The sequence below is a fragment of the Camelus dromedarius genome, chromosome X, assembly GCF_036321535.1.
Source record: "Camelus dromedarius isolate mCamDro1 chromosome X, mCamDro1.pat, whole genome shotgun sequence".
Classification (NCBI taxonomy): Eukaryota; Metazoa; Chordata; class Mammalia; order Artiodactyla; family Camelidae; genus Camelus; species Camelus dromedarius.
In genome coordinates, this window is record NC_087472.1 from 33,684,493 (window position 1) to 33,707,149 (window position 22,657).

General features: G+C 48.9%; 1 protein-coding gene across 2 annotated transcripts; it reads right to left on the minus strand.

The window, feature by feature from the left end:
* Nucleotides 1-9,108: 9,108 nt before the first annotated feature.
* Nucleotides 9,109-12,202, minus strand: RIPPLY1 (ripply transcriptional repressor 1). 2 transcript variants are annotated; one of them, XM_010987754.3, is made up of 4 exons: nucleotides 12,054-12,202; nucleotides 11,100-11,175; nucleotides 10,474-10,538; nucleotides 9,109-9,918 (listed from the first exon to the last, which is right to left on the minus strand). In XM_010987754.3, the coding sequence occupies exons 1-4, from the start codon at nucleotides 12,200-12,202 to the stop codon at nucleotides 9,660-9,662; spliced, it is 549 nt and encodes a 182-aa protein (XP_010986056.3). In that variant the 3' UTR covers nucleotides 9,109-9,659. The 2 variants fall into 2 exon arrangements, with proteins under 2 accessions (XP_010986056.3, XP_064338739.1); XM_064482669.1 differs by lacking the exons at nucleotides 10,474-10,538; nucleotides 11,100-11,175.
* Nucleotides 12,203-22,657: the final 10,455 nt, after the last annotated feature.

Below are 22,657 nucleotides of genomic sequence, written 5' to 3' on the forward strand. Positions count from 1 at the left end.
CTGTTTCTAAATGCACAATAGGCTTTCTGGTGCCTCTAATCAGAACCTGGCCCCAAACCCCACCCCGCTCAACATCTTCTAAAATTAATCAAAACCCAAAAAGCACATGATGATTTTTGTATTCTTCCTCAAGATTTGTGAGGTTATAGGAGAGAAAGGCCATATCAAGGAGCACATGGACATCTGCCATCTCACTGGCCCCAGGACTTTTCCTAACTTTTTCTTGAAGCTGATCACTCAAGTTCACGTCCTTCCACAAGTCCACACTCTCCATATATTATTCTCCATGTGATACTTTTAATAATTCTATTTTCATTCCCATGACTCTGGTTTTATTTTACTTTTTATGTTTCAGCAAACTTTTTAGTCAGTTGGGATTTCTCCTACTATTTTTAGTGTTGTTCTTGTGCCTGTGGTCATTCTTTTATAGATTATTTGCAAATTTTCCCACCATTTTGGAGAATTTAAAAAGAATTTCTGGTATCTTTTTGGAATTTAAATAGTGTGAGTCCTTAAAGTGGTTTCTAGTGGGGTGGGGGGAATCCATTTTCCTAACATGCTGAGTACATTCAGAGTGGCATAATATGTTCATTTTACTCAAATGCACGGGCAGCCTAGGTATGGAGAAATAGCATGAACAAAGGATTTTGTAAGCCACTGCCAGTGGCAACTACCAAAATTCACCACTCCTATCAATTCAAGCAAAGCTACTGCTCCCATATCCACAATTTTGTGTACCAAGCCTCTTGGACAGCTTCTCCAAGTAATTAGGAATGGAGTATCCAGGAAAGTTGGGCAGACAAAAAAGTGGAAATATTTCAGTTCCCTCAAGGAATGAAGCCACGAGCCTCAGCTCCTCTAGTAATTTACCTGAACAGCTTTTATGCCAGGTCTCCAAGGTTTTCTCCCAGAAATTTCAGGGGCTTGTTCCTGCATTTCGAAAGGCAGGCTATTCTACTGAGGTTCCTCTCACAGTGCTTATTAAAATCCAAATGTATATAACATTTTACAATTTTCAGAGTGGTTTCATCATTTAACTACCCACTCAAACCTCATTTCCAACAAACCTAAGAGGTTGACAGGCTAAGGACTGTCCCCATTTTCAAGACGAGGAAATGAAATCAGTTGTCCGACATATTACAGACAATAAATGACAGAACCTGAACAAGTACCTGAGTCAAGTCTCGTGATTCCAGTCCCCTTTCCTTCCCACAACACTGCCCTCACCCCAGAAAATATTCACTATTAATAAAATCTGATAGTTTACAAAGAATGGATTTTTATTTTAAACCTTTCTTACCTATGGAAATTGTCATTGATTTTCCAAAAGCGGTTTGATAATTAAACAAAGTCCCATGGATCTGTTTGAGCAGGGGAAATGTTCCATTAGCCCAAGGCAAAACTCCCAGGGTCACAGTTTCACAACATAATCCCGTCACTTCTGGGTGTCCGTGAAAGAGCTACACACAACTAGAAGCTCAATATGAAATTTGAGTTAAAATTGAATTTGCCCTCCCACCCCGACCCGAGATCCTCAGAGATCAGGGGAAGGTGAGGGAATTGAACAAATACACCGTCTCTGTCCAGCGTAGACATAGGCTGGGATGAGACTCTGACCCTGGGCAAACCTTCTTAGGTATTGTGGGTTCAAGGGGGTCTTCTCATGCCTGAATCCCACTCTTCCCCCTTCTTCTCTCCCAGGCTTTCCACTGAGAAAGCTATATTCACAGGGAGCGATTAGAACAGCAAGCAAGTGTCATTAACAACAGCTTGATTCGAGAACGCAGCATATGCTTGGTAACCCCTCTTCCCCTCTTTCTATCTTTCTGTTGTCGGGTTCTCTGGTTTGACAAATGGATTGGAAAATGCAATTTAAGCTACTCCTTTCCCGCTGAATCTGAGATGCTAAGGTCTTCAGAACAAATGCAGCCTGACCTAATCATCCGGAGTGGGTAAAAACAACATACAGTCACTGATGTATGGTGCTTTTCACCGTGATGACCCTGCTCGGTGGCAAGATGTAGCCTAGTAATTCATCTCAGACCAATCAGATTAGCAATTCATGTGCCATAAAGTCTCAGAAAGAGGTTTATCAAACACCAGAATTGTAGGTGATAGAATTTGCTCTTCACCAGGGACCGAGGCTGAAGCACGGAGAGAGGGTTAAAAATGTTCTCCTTCCCTCACATTAGAGAGCGTGTACTTGCTGCTACACCACATATGTCTGCTGGGGAGGAGTTGATTTCCAGGCTGGCTCCCTCTCGCGTTGCCATGGTGATGACAGAGTGAAGAGCGGGTAACAGCAGAAAGAGAAATTCAGTGACACCCAGAGATCCTGTACTCCAGGGGGAAGTAACATGATTCCTCTTGCGGCAGAACCAAGCTTGCCAGGGTTTCTGTGTAACATAGGGCCTGAGGAGGCGGTCTGTGGGCTCAGTGATTTGTTATCTCAGCAGGGTTCATGCAGTTGCCAGTGTGTCAGAATGGGAGGAGCCCAGCCTCTGGTACTGACACCCAAGCCTGCATTCTCTCCCCACCATAGTCACGTCAAGGGACCCTGAGAACTATTATCATACTGCTTCCCTTTGTGCCTGCAAACAGGTGCTGCTGTCAGGACCCACATGGATGACACACATCAACACCTCCCAATCTTCATCCTGACTCAGGGCAGAGTTGCCCTTTTGAGCCCTTGACGGCTCCGTCCAACATGAGCAGAATGGCTAAATCAAGTTGGCTGTGAGTACGGGACAGCAGTTAATTTCTCAGCAGTGCCTGCAGCTTGGCTGGGGAGATAATGTTCATCTCTCCTCAAACCTGTCATCTGACATTTCATTCTTGGCATGTGTTGAAGATGTGGCTGTCTTGGGTCACCGGTCCTAGTCACTTGCTGTCATTTCTTTGAGGAAAAGAACACAGTTTGACAGTTAACAAGGGAGACAGCCTTGGCCCCGGTAGAAGCAGGAAACCCACTGTCAGAGTGCAGTGATGTGACTTCCAAACAACAAGCCGCATCCTGCGTTATAGGTGCTTCATGTTCCGCCAGAGCTCAGGGCCCTGGATGATTGCTAGGGCCGGTAGGAAGGCAATGGACTCAACACAAGATTCTGGGATCTAGTCTTGACTCCTGTACTGACTTGCCGTGCAACCTTGAGCAAGTGACTTCTCTTCCCATCATCTTCAATTTCCTCACTGAAAAATGGGACTATCTCCTGGGGAGTAATGAGAGATTCAAATGCGATCACAGAGGTCAGGCTGCTCTGAAGCACAGAAAGAGCCCAGCACATGTGCAAAGCAAGCTTACTAACATTCACAGGCCAGTGAAGGACAAGGATGTGCAGTCCAAGACTCTTGAAACTATGCATGGAGAAAAGCCAGTGTCTCGCCCACAAGCCTTAGGTGTATTGACAGTGCCTTCCTTGAGGCAAGACAGTGGGCTTGGGGACCCCAGGGACCTCAGAGAGCTAGATAGTGAAGTTACAGGGAGTCAAAGATGTAACTACTAAAATGATAGCTTGTGTAAAAAAAGGAAAATGATTATATACTATATGCACACATATGTATACGCGTGTGCACACACACTACACACACATTTTTATCTCACATCTGTAATGTGCCAAGGACTCTGCTAAGTCCTTGACATGTATTATCTCATTTAATCCTAGCAATTATCCTGTGAAATTACTATTACTACCATCCCTATCTTATAGATGGAGAAACCGAGGCTTAGAGACTATTTTGCCCACCATCACTTAGCTAGCAAAGACCCAGTATTTGAAACCCAGGTCGAGTCTGACTCCAGAGCCTGTCCCCATAACTGCCTGGCACTAAGTTGCTGGCCATAGAATCCTCTGGGCGTGCGGGTCTCCCCATCCTGTGCCTATTTCAGAGCTCAGCCACCAGGGGGCGCTGCCTGCCCTACCGTTAACGGACACCAGTTGAATTGCTAGGGGACGTGGGAGCTGGCTGTTCTCGCCCAGGGCTGGAAGACTTCTGGAAGAACCCAGACCCTGACTCCAGGTTGCTCTTGGCTTTTCCCTCAATCCCTTTTAATTCATACTTGGCCCCAGTCCCCAGGTGTCCCCCATGGTGGGGCTAGAAGTGCCTTTGCATGACAGTTTAAGGGCTTTTCTTCCATGCAGGCCACGGGACAGCAGGCAAGCTGCCTGCTGTGACAGGACTCTCAGTGGGAAGGAGTGGAGGGCGGGAGGAGCCGAGTGGTTAAGAGCCGGGACTCTCTCCCCCAGCTGCCCCACTTCCTGACTGTGCCTTCACCTCTCAGAGCCCGTTTCCCATCTGTAACATGAGGACAGCACTCCTCCCAGTCCTGGGGTTTGCTGAGCCTTGTTCGGGATAGAGTGTGTGTGGTGCTGAGCTCAGTGCCTGGTGCATCTCAGGAGAGTTGGATAATTGGTAGTTCCTCCCTCTGGGCCCAGACTGTCCAGCCAGAAGGAAGCTTGCCCAGCCAGGGCTAGTCCACTCAGAGGCGGCACAGCGCTGAGGGGTGGGAACAGAAGTCCCTCATCGGCCCCTGGCCACTGCTAGGCCAGGACCCCAAAGAGCCCAGGCTCTGTGAGAGGTTGCCACTGCCTGGCAGGAGGCCCCCAAACGGCCCTCCCTTGTGACACCCTTCAGCAGTCCTGAGCTCTCCTTGGCCTGGGGGGTCTCTCTAGCCAGCTGGAACTGAAACCTTTTCTCCCTCACCCTCCCACAGATTTCATCCTTCACCGAGCCCTGTGGATTCCACCTCCTGGAAGCCCTGGGGCTCTGCTATGAGACAGACAGGAATTCCAGTCCTGCTACTTATCACTGGCGTAACCTGGGGCAAATGCTGTCACCTCTCAAATGTTGGCTCAGCCATTGATTCTTTGTGTGACCTTGAGCTGATTCCTTCACCTCTCTGAACCTCAGTTTGCTCATTTATAAAATGGGGATAACAATACTACTTATGTCTCAGGCTTGTTGTGAGGATTAAACAATACATGTAAAGTGCCTGGTGGGTAGAAGGCGCTACGAATTACCAGCTGGGTAATTTAGAGCAAGTTAAAAAAAAAGAACACTCTAAGCTTTAGTTTCCCTAGTTTTACCTGTCCCTCAGGGTTGTCATACTAAAGCAGTTAATCCAGGCAAGGTTTGTAGCCATGCACCCAGTCTGTAGTCAGGACTCAAACACTGTCAGCTGTTGTAACTGTCACCCTCCCAGCCACCCTGCTGCCTTGACCCTTCTGGACAGGAAAGTCCCCCTCGTTCAGCTCAGTGGGTGTTACCACCTCCTACCCACCCACCCCCCCAACTGTGCCTGTGTGGTTATCCGGTGGGGACTTTGTCTCCACGCCTCAGTCTCCCGTTGTAAAATAAGTGGCCTGTGCTCGGGGTTCTGACCTGTCCGGGGCCTGGTCTTGGTAACTGAGTCTTACCCCCGGCTGGGCAGGCTCATAGCAACCTCCAGACCAGCACACAAACCCAGGGACAAAAGCCTTCCTAACTCTTTGTTTTCCTCATTCATAAATGGGCATAATAACTGTGTCTCTCCCCGAGGATGGCTGCGATCACAGTACCGGAGGAGCTCGTGAATGTAACCTGAGTAGCAAGTGCCTGGCTGAGTGCGCTGCTACCGCTTCCTGAGGACTCCCTCTTGGCCAGGTTTTCTACCTGGGTTTATGTGCTTGCGTAGAGGTTGCTACAAGCCTCGCGAGCTGGGGAGTAAACCAAAGACCTAGTAACCGACACCAGGCCCCCGACAGGTCCAAACAGTGAACACAGGCCACCTAACAGCTTGGACTGGGAGGAGGACTGGCCACCATTTTACAACAGGGGCCAGGGGCGGAGAGGAGACAAAATGCCCAGTAGACAACACACAGGTACAGTTGGGGGAGAGGGGGATTGGTAACACTCACTGGGGTGGGGGAGGGGGCTTTCCTTGCCCAGAGACTGAGGAGCAAATAGGCAACTCTTTTAACGAGCGTGTGTGTGTGTGTGTGTGTGTGTGTGTGTGTGTGTGTCTGTCTGTCTGTCTGTCTGTCTGTCTGTGATACAATAAAGGACGACAGAGATGGTAGGTAGAGGGCTGAGAGCAGAGGGCTGACCTTGACACCGGAAGGGAGTGGATTGATAGAATCAGCAGTGGCAGATATGGGATTGGAACCCAGGTACATCTGCCTCCAAAGCCCATGCTCTTAATCATTACAATGTTAATGCCCGGCACAGAGCAGGTGCTTAATAAAAATTTGTTTAATGAAGGAATTCATACTGCCACTTCTTTCTGGAACTGCTTCTCTCTCCATCTCTACCTGAGCTCATCCTTCAAGGTCCAGCTTTCAAATGAGGCCTCACACTCAACCGATGTGCCCTCTCTGTGTTGTTACGGTTGTGAGGGAAACGGGAGGCATCAGTGTGGGGGTAAGGACGCAGGGAGCACGAGGAGGGGCCAGCTGGTGTGGAGCCAGAGGAAGGACGTGGAGTTTTGCAGATTTTTGCCCCTGAGTTTGTGTGCCAGATTTGAAGTTGCTACAAGTACTTGGTACGCCCATAACAAAGTAACTCACACTGGGCTCTGATTAGTCAGAACAGTGAACTCCAATCACTTAGCAACCATGTGTGGGGACGAGGACTGGAAGCCATGTCAGGGCAGGGGCCGGGGAGGGAAGTGACACAAAATGGCTGCCACTGACCAACTGCACATGCGCAGTAAGAGGGAGGTAGGGGGATGTGAGAGGAGCTCGTTCTGAGTTAAGAATTACTGCTCCAAAGGTTTTAGGGTTTTTAAGCCACTGGGGATTTAGGGATTTGTAATTCTATGCTATATAATACCCTAAAACCAAGGATATTGGGATTCCAGGGATTTTAAACCCCTACTACCTACGGTACAAAGACTCGAGCAATTTTTGTGCTATGAAATGCTGGGAGCTTAGGACCCAAAACAAGGATTTTAAACGGAACACTGAACATGTTAAAATACTAATCACCCTTCGACTTCAAATCAATCTTTGTTTAACCCTTGGGATAGTGGTTTTCAAATAATCTTCCCCACAATCTAGGGATCTCTGAAGGTGCCTCCCAGAAAGAGGGTGGAGAGGATTCATTTACAAGAGAGGAGACACCAAAGTAGAAATCCTGCATTTCCCATTGTGGTTCCCACCAGGGCAGATCCATCTTTATTTGGTTTGTTGAGCTTCTGCATTCAATTCAGAAGAAGGGTGTTCCTGCTAAAGCACACAGAAAAATAAGTTTTGAAACCTCTCTCCTGGGAAAAAAGGACGGGAAACTTGTGAAAGTGAGCCTGAAAGCCACATTTGACCTCTGTTTCTTTACTTGTTTATTTAAGGAGGGACAAACACTGCAAAGGTGCTTTGACTGGTAAACTATCAGATGGTGCCAGAGATCAGGTGGAGATGACTGACAAATCCGTGGTGAGTTGAATAAACTAGTCATTAGCTGACTCTAGTCTGTTAGCTCATTTCTGCTATAAAATTCATAATAACCACTACTACAAATATGATTTCTGTCAACACTACCACTGATTGTGTGCTTTTACTATGTGCCAGGAGTTGTGCTAAGTATTTTACATATTAGCTCACTGAGTCCTTACAACAACCCCGAGAGGGAGTATCATTACTTTCTCCGATTTACAGATGAGGAGACTGAGGCTCAGAGTGGATAAGTAACTTGCCCAAGGTCATACAGCTAGCACCTGGTAAATTCCACTTAACATACAAGCAGAAACAGAATGGATGACAGGAATTAAAGTGACCAAAGGTCAACTGCCTGGCATCCTTAATTAAGAAAAAAAGTTAAATTTTGACCAATAGATGGCACCAGTGGGTGATTTTGGCGGTCTGCTCAAGGCTGTGTTCCATTCAAGGAAGTCCCAGCCAGGGCTCAGAACTATCTTATATTGAGAGAGGAGAGAAAGATGGCCAGCATTTTACTCCTGAATCAGATCATGTTACCCCCTCCTGTCTGTAGCTCAGCAAGGATGTGGGAAGCCAGGAAGTGAGGGGACAGAGGTGGTTCTACCAAGAACTGCTTTTGGAAGACCTGCTAATCTCTTTCCTTCAGCAATTCCTGAGCCCCTCCCTTGTGCCAGGCAGGGTGCTGTGCAAAGAAGCCACACGGAGATATCAAACACAGCCCCATCTGGCTGTCCAGGAAGACCGACAGGTGCTATGGTCGAGGAGGTACTGAATGTATTGGGGCGCCCAGCCTGGGCTTGTGGGTCTGGGGAGCCTTCTCACAGGAGAGGTGGCTGAGCTAATCCTATTGGATGCCTGGGAGTTTATCAGACATACAAAAGTGGAAAAGCATTCTGGACAGAGGATTAAAGCCACAGAAACATTAGAAAGCGTGAAACATTCAAGGACACACAGCATTGGCTTCAGCTGTTGAGAGATGAATCTGAAGAGACAGGCGAGAACCAGGCAATTGGAACCAGGCCTTGCATATCAAGTTGAGCACTTGGTTTGTGAATGGATGAGTAGAGAAGCTATAGCTTCTCAAGCGGACCTGTGATTAAAACAAAAAAAAGTCCAACTGTTGATGAGGCAATGAAGAACCACAGCAGGGCTTTGAGCAGGGGCACAACATGGTGTGATCTGGTGGCCAATGTGGAGGAGGAATTGAAAGGGAACATGCCGGATGGAGGCAAGAAAATGAGGTGGAGAGTGATTGGGACAGGGGTAGCTGAGGGCCTGAGCTGCAGCAGAGACAAAGGGAACTGACAAGATAAACTTGACAGGAATGGTAGCCTCCCAAGCTCCCTCCCCACATACACACACTCATCTCCAAGGCTCGACTGACGCTGCACCTCTCACCTTCCCCCACTCCCAGCCCTACTTCCAACTTTTAAGCTGCCCTCTGGGGGCCTTTTTGTTCCCTTTCCAAGCTGTCTTTCAGTTTTAATCAAGCCTGATTTCACACGTTGACCAAGAGAGCCTGGCCCTCCATTGGGCCTCCAGTTGTACAGTCCCATGGAGAAAGATCTGTGAACCGACCTCAGAGCAGTAAATTGGCCTTGAGCTGGTCTCTGACCCTCTGCCTGTGGGTTCACAACATGGGCAGAGTTCAGTTAAGAAATCAGTACAGTTCCAGGAAAAAGGTAAACATCATCTAGTTTATTTTTCTCCTGATTCATCTCATGCCAACACACAGACCCCAGTAGATAACAGGCAAGAAGGGGGAGGTCCCCAAAGCAAGCTGATTCTCTAGATGGCCCCTTCCCTTCCTGCCAGGTCCATCAGAAAGGCACCCCAGCTGTGCCTGGGTCAGGTGTTGGTATTGTATCCCTGGAGGTGAAGCCAAAAGTCAGGCATTCCACTGGGAGACAGGACTGGGTGACCACCTGCAAGGCTGGGGAGTCAAAGAGCCCTGAGGAGTGACAGTTCCCCTCCTCATGCACATGCCCTGTCTTGATCTGCTTCCTGGAGGCTTCATAAAGCAAGTCTTCCTTCCCCTAGAGTTCCTAGGACCCTCTCACTGTCAACATAACAGCAACCCAATGAGTTGCTGGAGGCCCCGGGCTCACAGGCCAGTTGGGTATAGCCCAGGTGAGCTCGTGACCTGGGGACCCAACTTTCAATCCAGAGACCCGTGCCTGGAGATTCCTGGCTAATTGATGCCCTGGAGCCTTGCTAGGCATGCTGAACCCCAGTCAGACTCTCACCGGCTCAGATGGGACAGGTCTGGGGCAGGAAAGGAGGAGGAGCCGTGGCCATCTGTGGAGCTGACCCTGGTACCTTCACACCCCCTTCTGGCCCCTTTTCATCTGCCTCATCTTCTTTGTCCTCCTCTTCCTCCTCTTCTTCCTCTTTTTCACTGTCTGAGTCCTCATAGAGGTTGATGGTCGCCTGAACAGGGAAGTTCTGTAGTAAAATCTCCCCATCACTGTACAGGTAGTCAAAGGAGCGGGATTTAGGCCAGAAGAGCCTGTGGACGGAAAAGAAACATGGCCCCTAACTTAGACAGGGCTCATATGTGCAGAAGGGTCCATAGGGCCAAGAAGGAAGCCAGCCCCTAAACTCCATCTACCTGCAGTAATGAGGGGAGAGGGAAAGGAAGAAAGAGAGCTTTGTAACAGAACTTTTGGGATTGCTACAGAATGGCTGCAGGCAGGAAAGTGATGTCTGGTGGGCCTAGAGCTGTGGAGAGCCCCATCCCCAGCATGTATCCATCCTGACACACATCCTGCCCCACTACCTCAGAAAGCCTCCAGCCAAGAATTCTCTAGCCCTGTGTCCTCCATCTCTGACTAAGGTTTTCTTCACTGATCCCTCCCATAGGGGCTCATTCTTAGGGTCATTGCCAGTGACTCTGGGGAGGCAACCTTGGCCAAGTCCCTTAATTTCTTTGAGCTTTATTTTCCTGGTCTATGAAATAGTGATCATAGCAGTGCCTCCCTCCTCCTGCTTCACATGGCTGTTGTGAGAAATTAAAGAGCTAATGGAGCTACGTCAGATTCTGAGCTTGGTGCCAGAAGCTTACCTGACGGGGTGATGGAACTCGGAGTCAGCCTTGGTGACCTTGGCACCTGTTGCCCCACCAGTGGCCTGTCCAAAGCAAAAGCTAGCATGTGGCCCAAAGTACATGGCCAGATCACTGCCTCTCCCATATCAGGGGCCAGGAAACTGTAGGTAAGATGATGTGGGAGAGACCTTAGACATCTCTGGGGTCCAGCCCCCGCCTCCTCAACAAGGTGGTCTGTCCTGGTTCTGGTTGAAAAACAAGTGGACAGAGTCTGGGGTGTTGTTTGCTCTCCTGTCCCTGTTCTAACACCTGTTTGGAGACCATCCAGGGGACACAGTTCTACCGGAGCAGCAAATATGCAGGGGTGGGTGGGGGTGGAGAAAGAGCCCTGGGGCTGGGTGCCTGCATCCCTCCCCCACTCTGAGCCTCAGTCTCTTCATCTTCCCAGTTGCCCCAGAAACCTCATCTCTGCCTTACTCCTAGAGCTGTTGTGGGAATCACATGTGGGTGAGGCTGGGAATGGGGCTTTCTTGGGTGGGCAGACCTGGATGGAAGTCAGGGGCTCTCTGGGAAGGGGCCCGGTCAGCGTGAATGCACTCAGCTGTGTGCGCGCGCGAACACATCGAACAAGGGCTCAACCTCACCAAACCCACCGATTTCCTCACCTGCCTTGGGAGGTCGTTTGTAGAGGTCAGCCAGGGCCTCCAAAGACAAGCTCCTCTAGGACAGAGAGGAGAGATCAGTTGGTGGAGAAAAGAAGAGACTGGAACGCGGGCTCCCTGAGATAACAAAGGAGGCCAGCAAAAAACTTGGCTCAGATTCCACCTCCCCCAGGAAGCCTTTCTTTCCTAAGGACCCTGAGGCCAGGTCAGGACAGATGCCTCTCCCCCGTCTCCACTTCAACAGTGTTATCACACTCTTTGGTGATTGTCTGTTTACTTGTCTTAGAGCTTCTTAAGGGTAGATTGATGTTCCATCATATCTAAATCCCCAACACCTAGCTTAATGCCTGGTACACAGTAGGTGTTTCAGTAAATGTTTGTTGACTGTTACACAAAAGAGGGTCAGGTGGAAAATATCTCTCCAAGAAGTAGAGCTCACAGTTCTACCCTCTTCCTGGGCTGGGGAGAGGGGCCAGAAATATTCCTAGGTTCACTGCTTCCCCACTAGACTTCCAGAGGTAGGAAAAAAGCAAATGAAAATCTTATGGTGTGGTCAGGAAAGACAGTCTCCCAGTCACAGGCCTCCTGGGACTTTGGCACTCTTTCCCTGCTCTGCAGTCTAGGTAACATTCAACCCAGGTTTTGTGGCAATCTTCCCTCAGCCCCACTGGGGACTGGACAACTTGGCCCACAAGTCAACTTTGGTGGAGACCACTGTCCCCAAGTCCCCTCCTGCTAGCCAGAGGGATTAGCGAGGTGAAAAGTCGTTTGAGATATCCCAGTCCGAGGGGTGGAGGGGACACCCTGAGGGCTACAAGGCCTTTGCCTTTTCCCTTCACAGAGAACAGGGGTGCCCCGGACATCTCATTTCCCTTTGCCCCCCCAGGAACCCCACTAAGCCTGAGTTCAAGTTGCCAAAGGCCAAGTTCCACTTACCTTTCACTCCCATCTACTTCTTGCCCAGAGGAGAGAAGGGGCGATGGGCTTCCCAGGCCGAGGAGTGCCAGGGGGTCCTGCACTGGGGCTGGAGCCGCGGCCAGGGTCGGGGCTGGGGTGGCAGCGGCCACGGGAGCAGTGGGGTCCATCCTTAGTGTGTGCATGTCACGGCCAAGCAGAATGTGGGGGCTCCTACTTCTCAGAACCGCCCGCACTCTTTTGGCCTTTCCTGGGAGACCCTTTTTAAGGCCTGCCTGGACTAATAAATTATTCAGGGAAGAGCAGGAATGGGATACCTGGGGCAGGGGGTTGGGGGATGGAGATTTAGGAAAAGGGCTCAGGGGAGAGAGCTGTGTTCCTGGGTGTGAAATCTCTCCCAGTTGAATAAACAGAGAGTCAGTGGGGGGTGAGGGGTTTTCTTTACCTCCAAGTCAGAAAGGAAAACACAAAAGGGGCAAATCACACACCATTTGTGCGAATTCCCCAAGGCAGTGGCAGCACCAGACAGGGGGAAGGAGGGAAGCTGGCTGGAAACTGCATCAAGTTATCAGGCACAGAGGGCTGAGTAGACTGGCCCTTAGCAAAAGCCGGTCCCAGCGAGAAAGGACAGCTGACTCGGCTAAGGCGAGTGAGGGATTCGCAGGTTATTTCAGCTCCAACCTCAAAGAGATTTGCCAGGTGGACCTGATACAAGGTGACTGCCATGAGGATACCACCCGCGTTAGAGGAGAGAAATAGGAGGTTCTGGGTGGGGCACGTCCAGTTGCCTGTGGGGTGAACCTCAGGTCTTCTTTCCACACCCTCCCCTTTACTGGTCAGTTCGTTTGCAGAAGGGCCTGAATCTCCTCTCCAGCCTCAGCAGGAAGGGGTCCGGTAAAGGAACCCAGGCATCATTTCCAGGGTTTCCGGGTACGATGCCAGATCTCAGAGCTCAGTTTCCAGTCTGGGATCCAGGGTGCCGGGGGGGAGGCAGAGCCTGGCCCAGCTGCGAAGGCACCGCAGGACCATCTCTGGCCCCAGGGCCTCGGTTCCCTCACGTGTGAGAGGAGGATGCGAGCCCAGTGGTCCCAAGGGACACAGTCAGCCTGCACACTGTGACGAGGCTGGGCCGATGCGCACTGACCGCGGACGAGCTCAGCGGCTGAGGCACAGTCCTCGGCCTCAGCCAGTCTTCGGGGCCTTTGCCAAAAGGCTTCCAGTTACAACTACTGGCAAGTTCCTTATGCTTTAGAGGTCCTGAAAATATGCCTCTTGACCTCTGTGTTGAGTACCAGCACAGATTTATTTAGCTTCTTGGATATTCATCACAGCCAAGTGTGTAATCGTCAAAAATTAGAAACCACCTCAATGTCCAATCATAGGAAACCAGTTATTAATTAGGGTAAGTCCTTGCAGCCGAATCCTAAGCAGGCATTCACAATCATGTTCCAGGAAGCATGATTATCAACGCAGAAAGGTTAAAAGATCAGATGCTAGAACAGTGTGAATAACTGGATTCAAGGACTTCTTTTGTCTATTCACCTACCGCCTACCTGCACCCCACTTCAAATTCCACCTCCTCTGAGTTCTTTGTAGGAAAGGAAAATTGGAAACAACCCAAATGTCTCACTTCGGAACGCTGGCTAAATAAATCATTGAACGGTTCTACAATTTCATATTAAAATTGGCTTGGTAGAAGACTAGGGGAAAAGGTAATATATTGAAGCGTGAAAAAAAAAAAAAAAAGAAAAAGAAGCCTGTGCACTATAACTTGGAGGTTGATCCTATTTTGGTCAGGAAAAAAAGGTGTAGAATATACAGTATGCAGAAAAAACAGACTTGACTGGTTAGACGAAAGGAAAATGTTACAGTGATCGGTTCTGGCAGTAAGACTGTAGGAGATTTTTAACTTCCTTCTTTAGGCTTTTCTGAATTTTTCTACAAAGTTCCACAAGCCCTGGTGGTAAAAAGTTAAGACCCATAAAAAGAAAAAGAAAGAAATGCTTATCCACAGAGGAGACAAAACTCTTGTGGAAATGACAGCCATTTTCAAATATCTGAGGATGAGACTGCAGTAAGATTGCACTTGTTCTGTGTGACTCCAAAGGGTAGGGCTGAGGCCCAGGGGTAGAAGCTACAGGGAGATACATTTTGCCTCAGTCAAGGGAAAACTTTGCAACAGCCCAGCCACCCCCTAACCCAAAGGCCTGGCACTGGCCCTCAATACACAGAGGTTTATTATATGCTGTGAAATGAGCCTCCTCAGACTGGGCTGAGCCTCTCTGTCCCTGAGTTGTGTAAGTGCAGGCCGGATCCTGGATCCTGGATCCTGGAGAGGAAAATCTTGGTGGGGGCGGTGGTTGGTGAGGAGGACTACTGGGGAACCTGAGTTTCTACAACTCTCTGAGGGTTCTTGCTAAATTTACCTTCGGGAACTGAGAATTTTTTTTGCACTGTGTCTCTGGCTCCGATGAGGGGTGAGACTGATCTGGAAGGAGGTGGCATGCGAAGGAGAAAGAAGCAGCCCTGTAGTCACACCCGGGGATCTTTTTGACCTCTAGGCGGCCATGGACTCTGAAAATAGGCAGGAGGGAGGAAAGAAAGGCAGAAGAGGGAGATACTCGTCCTGAGCCTGGGGCTCATGCCCAGCCAACGCTGAACTTGTGTTCTTCCAGCCACAATCTTTCACAACTGGGGCTGTCCGGAGCCACAGGCCTCGGGGGTTCCCTCATGTCAGCTCCCAGCTTCCTCTCGCGGAGCCCAGATAGCCTTCAGGCCTATCATAATGGATCTTTGTTCTCTCTGCACAATTGCTCTGTCTTGCTTCCTCCTGAGAATTGCCCCAACCTCATTCAGCTTGTGGAAGATGAAGCCACTGGCCCCTCTTGTTGGCCACTCCCAGGATTTCAGGCCTACAAGGATTGCTGGGCCCAAGTGGGCACCTGGCTGTCTTCCTTTGCACTCAGCACAGAACAGGAGTGAGGTGGCCAGCAAGGCGACAAGAAAGGTCTGGAACAACCAAAATGAAGAACTTCCTGTCAGGGCAATTATGGTCCTACCTCTGTTTTCCCTAACAGCCCTGTAGTGCTTCTGGGTTTTGTCAGTCGTTGCTTTGGCAGAGCACTCTGAGAGGACTTGGTGCCTCCAATGGCCAGACCCTGCGGGACATTGCCAGGCGAGAGAATGGACTAGAAAGAGGAGCAGACAGTGCCTCAAGGTGCTTACAGCCCAGGGAGGGAGACAAGACCTGCACAGGGGAAGACAGATTCCATCAACCTCAGCTGTGCCTGGTACCCCTCTGCCACCCTTGGGCACGTTCCCTTGTAGACTCCCCAGCCCCAGCCTCCACACTTCCCTGGGCCACGTTCCAAACTTCCTTCAGCTCCCTCCCATGTACCTGCCCCTCCCTCTAGCCCTCTCCCCGCTTGCACACAGAACAACCTCTCCTCTCACTTCCCTGAGAAAACAGAGGCTTTCAAGCGTGAATTACCTCAGTGCCCTGCCCCACCCCCCCAAACTGGCCTGCCTCTCCAACTTCCTTCCCCTCCAGCCCTCCCTTCTCAGGGGACAAGGTGCCCCTCTCGTTAAAGGCTAATCTGTTCACCTGGGCCTTGGCCTCATCCACCTTCCTCCTCTGTGCCCTTCCTCCAGACATTATGGTCCTTCTCTTCAGGAAACTTCAGCTTCTTTCTACCCTCTCTTTCCCTTCAGATCATAAAATGCCTTCTCTGTCATCCCCCAGAACAGGGCCCCTACTTCCCGAGACATGTTCTTTTGCTCCCCGAACTTGCTAGCTCTCTGTCTCGCTCTCAATCTCTTTCTCTCCCCTCCCCTCCCTCCTTCCCTCTCTCCTATCTTTCCTTCACCTGGAGATTTGTTGAAAGTAGAGTGTAGAGTTTTCCCAACTGCCTGTTCGTGCCTCAGCTTAGTGCAGTTTGGCCGCAGCCCCGTCCTCCTCATGAAAGGGCGCTACCAAAGGTCACCAGTGACCTCCTAATTGCCAAGTTCCGTGATCTCTTTGAACTCTGCATAGCCAAAGGCACTGTTGGGCAAGTCCTTATTTCTAAAATTCTCCTTCCTCTCTTGGTCACTCTCTCCTGGCTTTCCTCCTACTTTTGGAACCATTCTTCTGGGTATCTTTTGCTGACCTCCCTTCCTCTGCCCACTCCTCAAATTGCTGGTTCTCAATTACAGTCCACAAGTCAGGCTGATACACAGTAATGTTTTCAATGGGTCACCGCCAAATGGGAAAAGCACCAAAACTGAAGTTTATATATATGTATATATGCATTAATGGTGGTCCTAGGGATTGAACCCAGGAGTTTGTGCATGCTAAGCGTGTACTCTACCACTGAGCTATACCACCCCCCCAAATATCTTCCATTATAAAAAAGTGTCCTTTATTATGACATGATGCCCTTCTGTTTTGTTTTGGGTTTTTTTGGTGTCAAAATATATATAGTCTCTCTCTTTCTCTTTTTTTATTTTTTTGAAATGCTCGCAGTGGTGGAACGTTTCTTTAATGTCCCTACTTGGCAAGATAAAATGTTAATTTCTCCATGTCAGTCCCATTCATGTTGATTGAATGAATGAAAGACTGAGAATTATATTTCCAGCCTGAAACGTTCCTGACAGGCGTCTTGAACTCATACCTGCCTCGGGAACAAGCGTCACACTGGCCCAGCTACGCAAGTGAGAAGCCTCCTCCAGCAAGCCCTGCTGACTGTAGTAGTCACCACCGCTCACATTTGCCTCCTCTGTGTTCCCTCCTCTCCAGGTTGTTTCTTCCATTTTGGCTTCATCCGTCCTCGCTCACCTGGATGCCTGAAACAGCTTCCAGATAGGTTCCCCCATCCTTGACTTGGCCTTAACAGTCCATCCTTCTCACAGCCATCCCAGTGATGTTTCTAAAACACAGCACTGAGAGAAACAAAACAAACAAACAAAAAACCCCAAAACCCCCACAGGGCTGAGTATGCCCCTCCTGTATTTAAACACTTTCAGTGATTCCCAGTTGCCTATGGGAGATGTCTAATCTCCTTTGTGTGGCAGTTGAAGCCCTTTGCTGCCCAAGCCCAGCCTGCCTCTCCAGTCTTCTGCCTCCAGTGCCCCCCACGCACCCTCCTCAGCAGCTCCCCTGTAGAGACCTCCCCTCTATGAACAGGCCACGCCTTTCACCTGGAATCTTTTCACAGTTCAGGGCCTTTGGAGGTCTTAATCCCACCCCATAGAGGGCTTATCATGGAGAACACTGTGGGTCACAACCAGTGGCAGGGCTTAAAATCAATTTAGTGGGTTGCAGCCAGCATTGAACAAAATGAATGAATAGCAAATAGAGGAATGAATTGCATGGGGGTAAGGGTGTATTATTGTTCTGTGAAACTTTTGTTTTAATGATATATCTAGATCTAAATTTAAAGATACACAGATGCATGTCCTGGGTCATGTTGTAAAATACATGTCTTATTGTGGGTCCTGGTCACAAAATTTGACCACACCACAGGGACTAGATGTTATTCTGTGATTCATTTACTTAGTGCCGTTCATGTTAGAGTTCTTGCTCTCCAAATGGGCCTAACCTCACCAGGGAGCGTAACAGAGGTCAGGAGAACAGGTAATCCCTGGGAGACCTCGTGGAAGAGGGGGCAGTCTAGCGGGGCTGGGCTTAAGTAGGCAGAGAGAAGGGGAAATGTAATCTTGGCACAAAAGTAGAGAGTAAGGGGATAGAACATTTGTTAAACATTTATGTACTGGGCACTGTTTTAAGCATTTTGCATGGATTAAGTCTCACAAACAACCCCATGAGGAAGACACGATTTCAAGCCTCATTTATAGGTGAGATTAAAGAACTTGCCTGAGGTCACAGAGTTGAAAGTGACAAGGCACGGATTTGAACTTGGGGAGTCTCTGGGCTCTGAACCACCACTGGGGGCTGGTGCAGAGAAGCCCCCTACTCCGTACAGGGGATATGGAGGGTCTAGGCCAGCAGGAAACAGGAGGAGGACCTGGAATGCCAGGCTGAAAGTCCCTGAACAGGCTCTGCTCTCACCTCGGCAAGAGACATCTTCCTCTCTCCCTCTCGCCTTTGCCTCTGGAGTCAGGGTCCCTGGGGTTGGAGCAGGAAGCCTCAAAATCAGAATGGGGGCCAAGTGGAGGCCGGAGGCAAGGCAGGGTGTGCTGTGAGAGAGAAGGGACGGGGGAGATTCTCTTCCCACCCAAGCCTGTCCCCAAAGCAAAAATAGCAAATGGTGCCGGGGACCTCTGCCCTCAAGTCCAAATGTCCCAAATGTGCCAAGTCTTGGACCTAGCCCCTTGGATGCCTGGGACAGGGGGTCCCCTCCAGAGAACAGTTTGTTGTCGGGTCAGCTCTCCGCCTGCACTTTCTGCCTCTTGGCCGCCATTTGAGCCTGGGTGGTGGCTCATGTGGTGCCGGGCTCTCTGGGCAGAGGCCCTCGCAGCTCCCCATTTGCTCCTCATTTGGATGGCAGGGGCCTAGAAAAACAGAACTCTGGGGGAGCAGGAAGGGTGGGAGGGAGGGTGCCTGGGTGGGTCACTCCCAGCTGGGCTCCTTCCCTCCTCCATTTGCTCCATCCAGCCCCATCCCTGGCTCCTCCGGCCAGCCTCCCCAGCCCCTCTTCTGCCAGCCAGCCTTCTTTCCCATCCTGGCCAGAGGCCTGGGGAAGGAGCAGTGATGCCAGAATTCTCAATAGTGCATTCTCTTCTCTTATCTGTTTATAGTCTTGGCGTCCTGCTGATCCTGCGTAAGTAAACGACACACACTGGGAACTAGCAGCAGGTACTCTCTTAGGAAGCCAATCCTGACAAACTAATAACCACCACCGCAACAAAACAGGCAACATTTATTGAGTGCTTATGATATGCCAGGTGCTGTGTGAAGCATTTTATTGCTTTATTGTTTCATTTACTCCTTCCGGAAATCCTATGAGGCAGGTACTCTCATTCCTCACATTTCAAGACAAGCAGGATAATGGAAAAGAATCTGAAAAAGAACGTATGTATGTACATGTATAACTGAATCACTTTGCTGTGCACCTGAATCTAACATAACACTGTAAATCAGCTATACTTCAATTAAAAAAAAAATCAGGAACCTGAGACACAGAGAGACTAAGTGACTTACCAAATAGCTAGTGATAATGGATCTGAGATTGGAATTCAAGTCTGTTTTGCTTCAGTGCTCTCTGAGATTTTAGAACGTGGCTGTGTGGAAGGTGTGGTCCATTTGACAGCTGCCCCCGGTGTCAGGCTTTGAGGCCTGTGCACTGCTATGGAGTGAGGCAGATGGCAGAAGGGGCCAGTGGAAGTAGGTGATGGTGCTGCAACCTGAGCGAGTCTCCACCAGAGCCATCACCAGGGCTCTGGGCCTGGGCCTGATCTGCCAATGGCAACCCCTCCGGACCCCCAAATGAGGGCGGCTGGAAATGCTGTCAGTGCTTCGTGCATGCCAGCTCCTGACTCAGCCCTTACTAGCCAGTGCTATAGAGTGGGTGGGCTACCACTCCAGCGCAGGTCCTTATCATCTTATATCTGTATTTCCGCAGTAGACCTTAAAGTGGAAAAGTCTGGGCTTTAGAGTTGGGTGGACTTGGGTGTGTGTCCTAGCTTGAGCACTTAGCTGTGTGGCCTGGGCCAAATGACTTGACCCCTCATCTCTCAGTTTCCCCATCTGTGAATGAGGTAATAACGGTGCCTACCTCACAGGGTTGTCATGAAGAATGAATGAAAGCGTGTATAGACTGTGCAGCCTGATGTGTATTTAGGACTCAACATATGTTGGCTGTTACATTATGATAATTATGATAATTAACCACTCCATCACAGTGGTTACTCAAAGCGTAGGCTTTGGAAGCAGGCCTGGGTTGGAATCCCTCCTCTGTAGTTTATCATCCAGGTGACCTTAGGTAAGTTAACCCATCTCTCCAGGCCTCAGTTTCCTGGACATGAAAACAGTAGTACCCATCTCACAGGGCTGGAGTGAGGATAGAATGAAATACTGTAGGTAAATTGGCATTCATTCTCTTTGTCCCACACACTTTCAGGTGTTTTCTGCACACTTGGCCAGATTCAGATTCAGTTAAAACACAACCTCCATTCTGCTCACATGCCTGCCTCGGCAACCCATGACTGACGGAACAAGTCGGACATTCACAGTTTTCCCTGTTTTCAGCCTCACTTCTGACTCTGCCCAGCTCTCCATCCTCTCACTTGCAGCAGTCTGGTTACTACACTGGCCCTGCACATGATTGTCACTACCTCCCTGCCTAGGTCTAGAATGCCTTCTCTCTCCCCCGTGGCTTAGTTTCTACCTCTCTTTTCTAGGTCTTCCTTAAACCCACACTTACTCCAGGAAGCCTCCAAGACATGCTGATATCTGCCTGCTTCCATAGCCTTATCATCTGAGCTGTCTTTCCAGATGTGAAGCAAGGCGCTCTATTGAGGCGATGGGGGGAGGGACTGTGGCTTTGTCATCTCTCCTCCCTCCCATCAGCACCTGGCACAGGACTGGGCACCCAGTGGCCACTCATGCCATGGGAATGGAATGCCATTTGACACAGGGTCGTTGGTCTGAAAAGGACGAAAGGATTCAGTCTAGCAGAGCCTTGGGGCTCTAGGCTAGGGTGACAAATAATTATGACAGGCGCATGGGCCAGGATCAGTTTCTCCATTAGTATTTTGGCCTTGCAAGGTGGAGTAGCCAAGATCCCAGGATAGGGGAGCCTTAGAGGGTAGCTGTTGACTTGGCTGGGACAGCTCAGGAGCAAAGCATGTCAGGAGTGAGAAAGTGCACAGCAGAGGTCCTTGTTGGGGAAGGAATCTAGAAATTATCTCCAGTAGAGAAATTCTCTTCTTCTCTATCTTCCCAGCTGCCTTCTCTATTGACAGAACGTTTCTCAGCGTGTTTCAAGTTTCATCTCCACTTGCCATCTTTCCCTCTCCTTCCAGCCTCGGTCCAGAGCAGCAGCCCTAAAAGTGTGATCCAAAGACCCTTGGGGGCCCCTAAGACTCAGTTAGGGGGGTTTAATCAAAGCTGCTTTTATGATAATACTGAGACATGATTTGCTGTTTCCACTGGGCTGACCTTTGCACAGATGGAGCAAAACCAACCTTGGGTAAAAGTGCTACCACCTTAGCAGGGGTCAAGGCAGTGACACCAAACTATGTTCCTGTTATTCTTCATCATCAGTGTATTCTCAGCAGAAGAAATGTCAGTTTCGCTTAAAAATGTCTTAATGAAACAGTAAAGATTATTCATTCTTATTAAATCTTAACCCTTTGAGTACATGTTTTAAATAGTCTGTGTGACAAAATAGGAAGGATATAGAAAGCCATCCCACTACATGCTGAATTATGATGGTTGTCATGAGGAAAAGCACTTGTGTGATTGAATTGCAAGCTAAACTAGCCAGTTTTTCATGGAACACTTTTTTTTTTTAACTTGGAAGAACAACTGACAGAAAAACTATGGATATTCAGACTTGGGTATTTGCCCAGCATTTTGTTGAAAATGAATAAACTGTCCTGTCATCTCAAGGAAAACAACTGATAGTATTTGTTGTCACTGATAAACTTTAAGTTTTCAAGTGAGAAACAGAATTTTGGATAACTTGTAACTGCCACTGTAAGCTCAAGAGTTTCTCCATACCCTAAAGACATGTCTGATAAGATTAGTAGTGATATTAATGAATGTGGGCTTTCATATTTTATAATCATGAAATGAGTCAACAATTGGAAGATCTGTATAACTGGGCGGGCCAATATTTTCCAAATGACTAACACATGATGTTACAAAATCATGCGTGGATAATAGATCCATTCAAAGGGCGTTAGGCCAATGGATTTTAATGTAACAGAGTACAAAAGGTTCATTGATATGGTTTCAGATTCAACACTGCAAATAAACATTAAGAAATGACCTCTTGTGAAGTTTCGATGCAGTATCAAAGAAGAATACCCACAGTGTATTTGTTTTCTGCCATAAAAAATTACCACAGACGTAACAACTTAACGTAACACCCGTATCTTATTTCACAGTTCTGTAGCTCAGAAGTCCAGCGGGGTTCACCTGAGTTCTCTGCTTAGGATCTCACAAGGCTGAAGTCAAGTTGATGCTATCTGGAGGTTCTGGGATGAAAAACCTTCTTTCAAGCTCAGTCAGAACATTAGGGAAAACTAGTTCCTTCGGGCTGTAGGTCTGAGGTCCTGAAGTCCCGTTGCCTCTCTGGCTGTCATCCAAAGGCTGCTCTCTGCTCCTAGAGGCTGCCCATTTCTCCTCACGGGACACTTCCACGTTCAAACCATCAAGGGCAAATCAAATCCCTCTTAAGCTTCCAATCTCTCTGACTTCCTATTCTGCCACTAGCCAGACAAAGCACTCTGCTTTGAAAGGACTCACATAATTAGATTAGTCCCACCTGGAGAATCTCTCTTTGCCAAATAACTAACATAATCATGGCAGTGATCAACATCTTAAGTACCCACTCTTAAAGTGAAGAAAACTTATACCAAGTTAGAGTAATTTGGAGGGTCATTCCTAGAATTCTGTCAAAAAGCTATTAAATAACCCCCTTCTCTAACTACATATCTTTGTGAGAATAGATTTTCTT

Excerpts from the sequence above, each read along its gene's own strand:
- RIPPLY1 (XM_010987754.3), bottom strand. The coding sequence starts at position 12,202 with ATGGACCCCACTGCTCCCGTGGCCGCTGCCACCCCAGCCCCGACCCTG. Across the intron at positions 11,176-12,053 it reads GAAGTAGATGGGAGTGAAAG|AGGAGCTTGTCTTTGGAGGC; the intron begins GTAAGTGGAACT and ends TCTCTGTCCTAG. Across the intron at positions 9,919-10,473 it reads GAGTTCCATCACCCCGTCAG|GCTCTTCTGGCCTAAATCCC; the intron begins GTAAGCTTCTGG and ends TTCCGTCCACAG.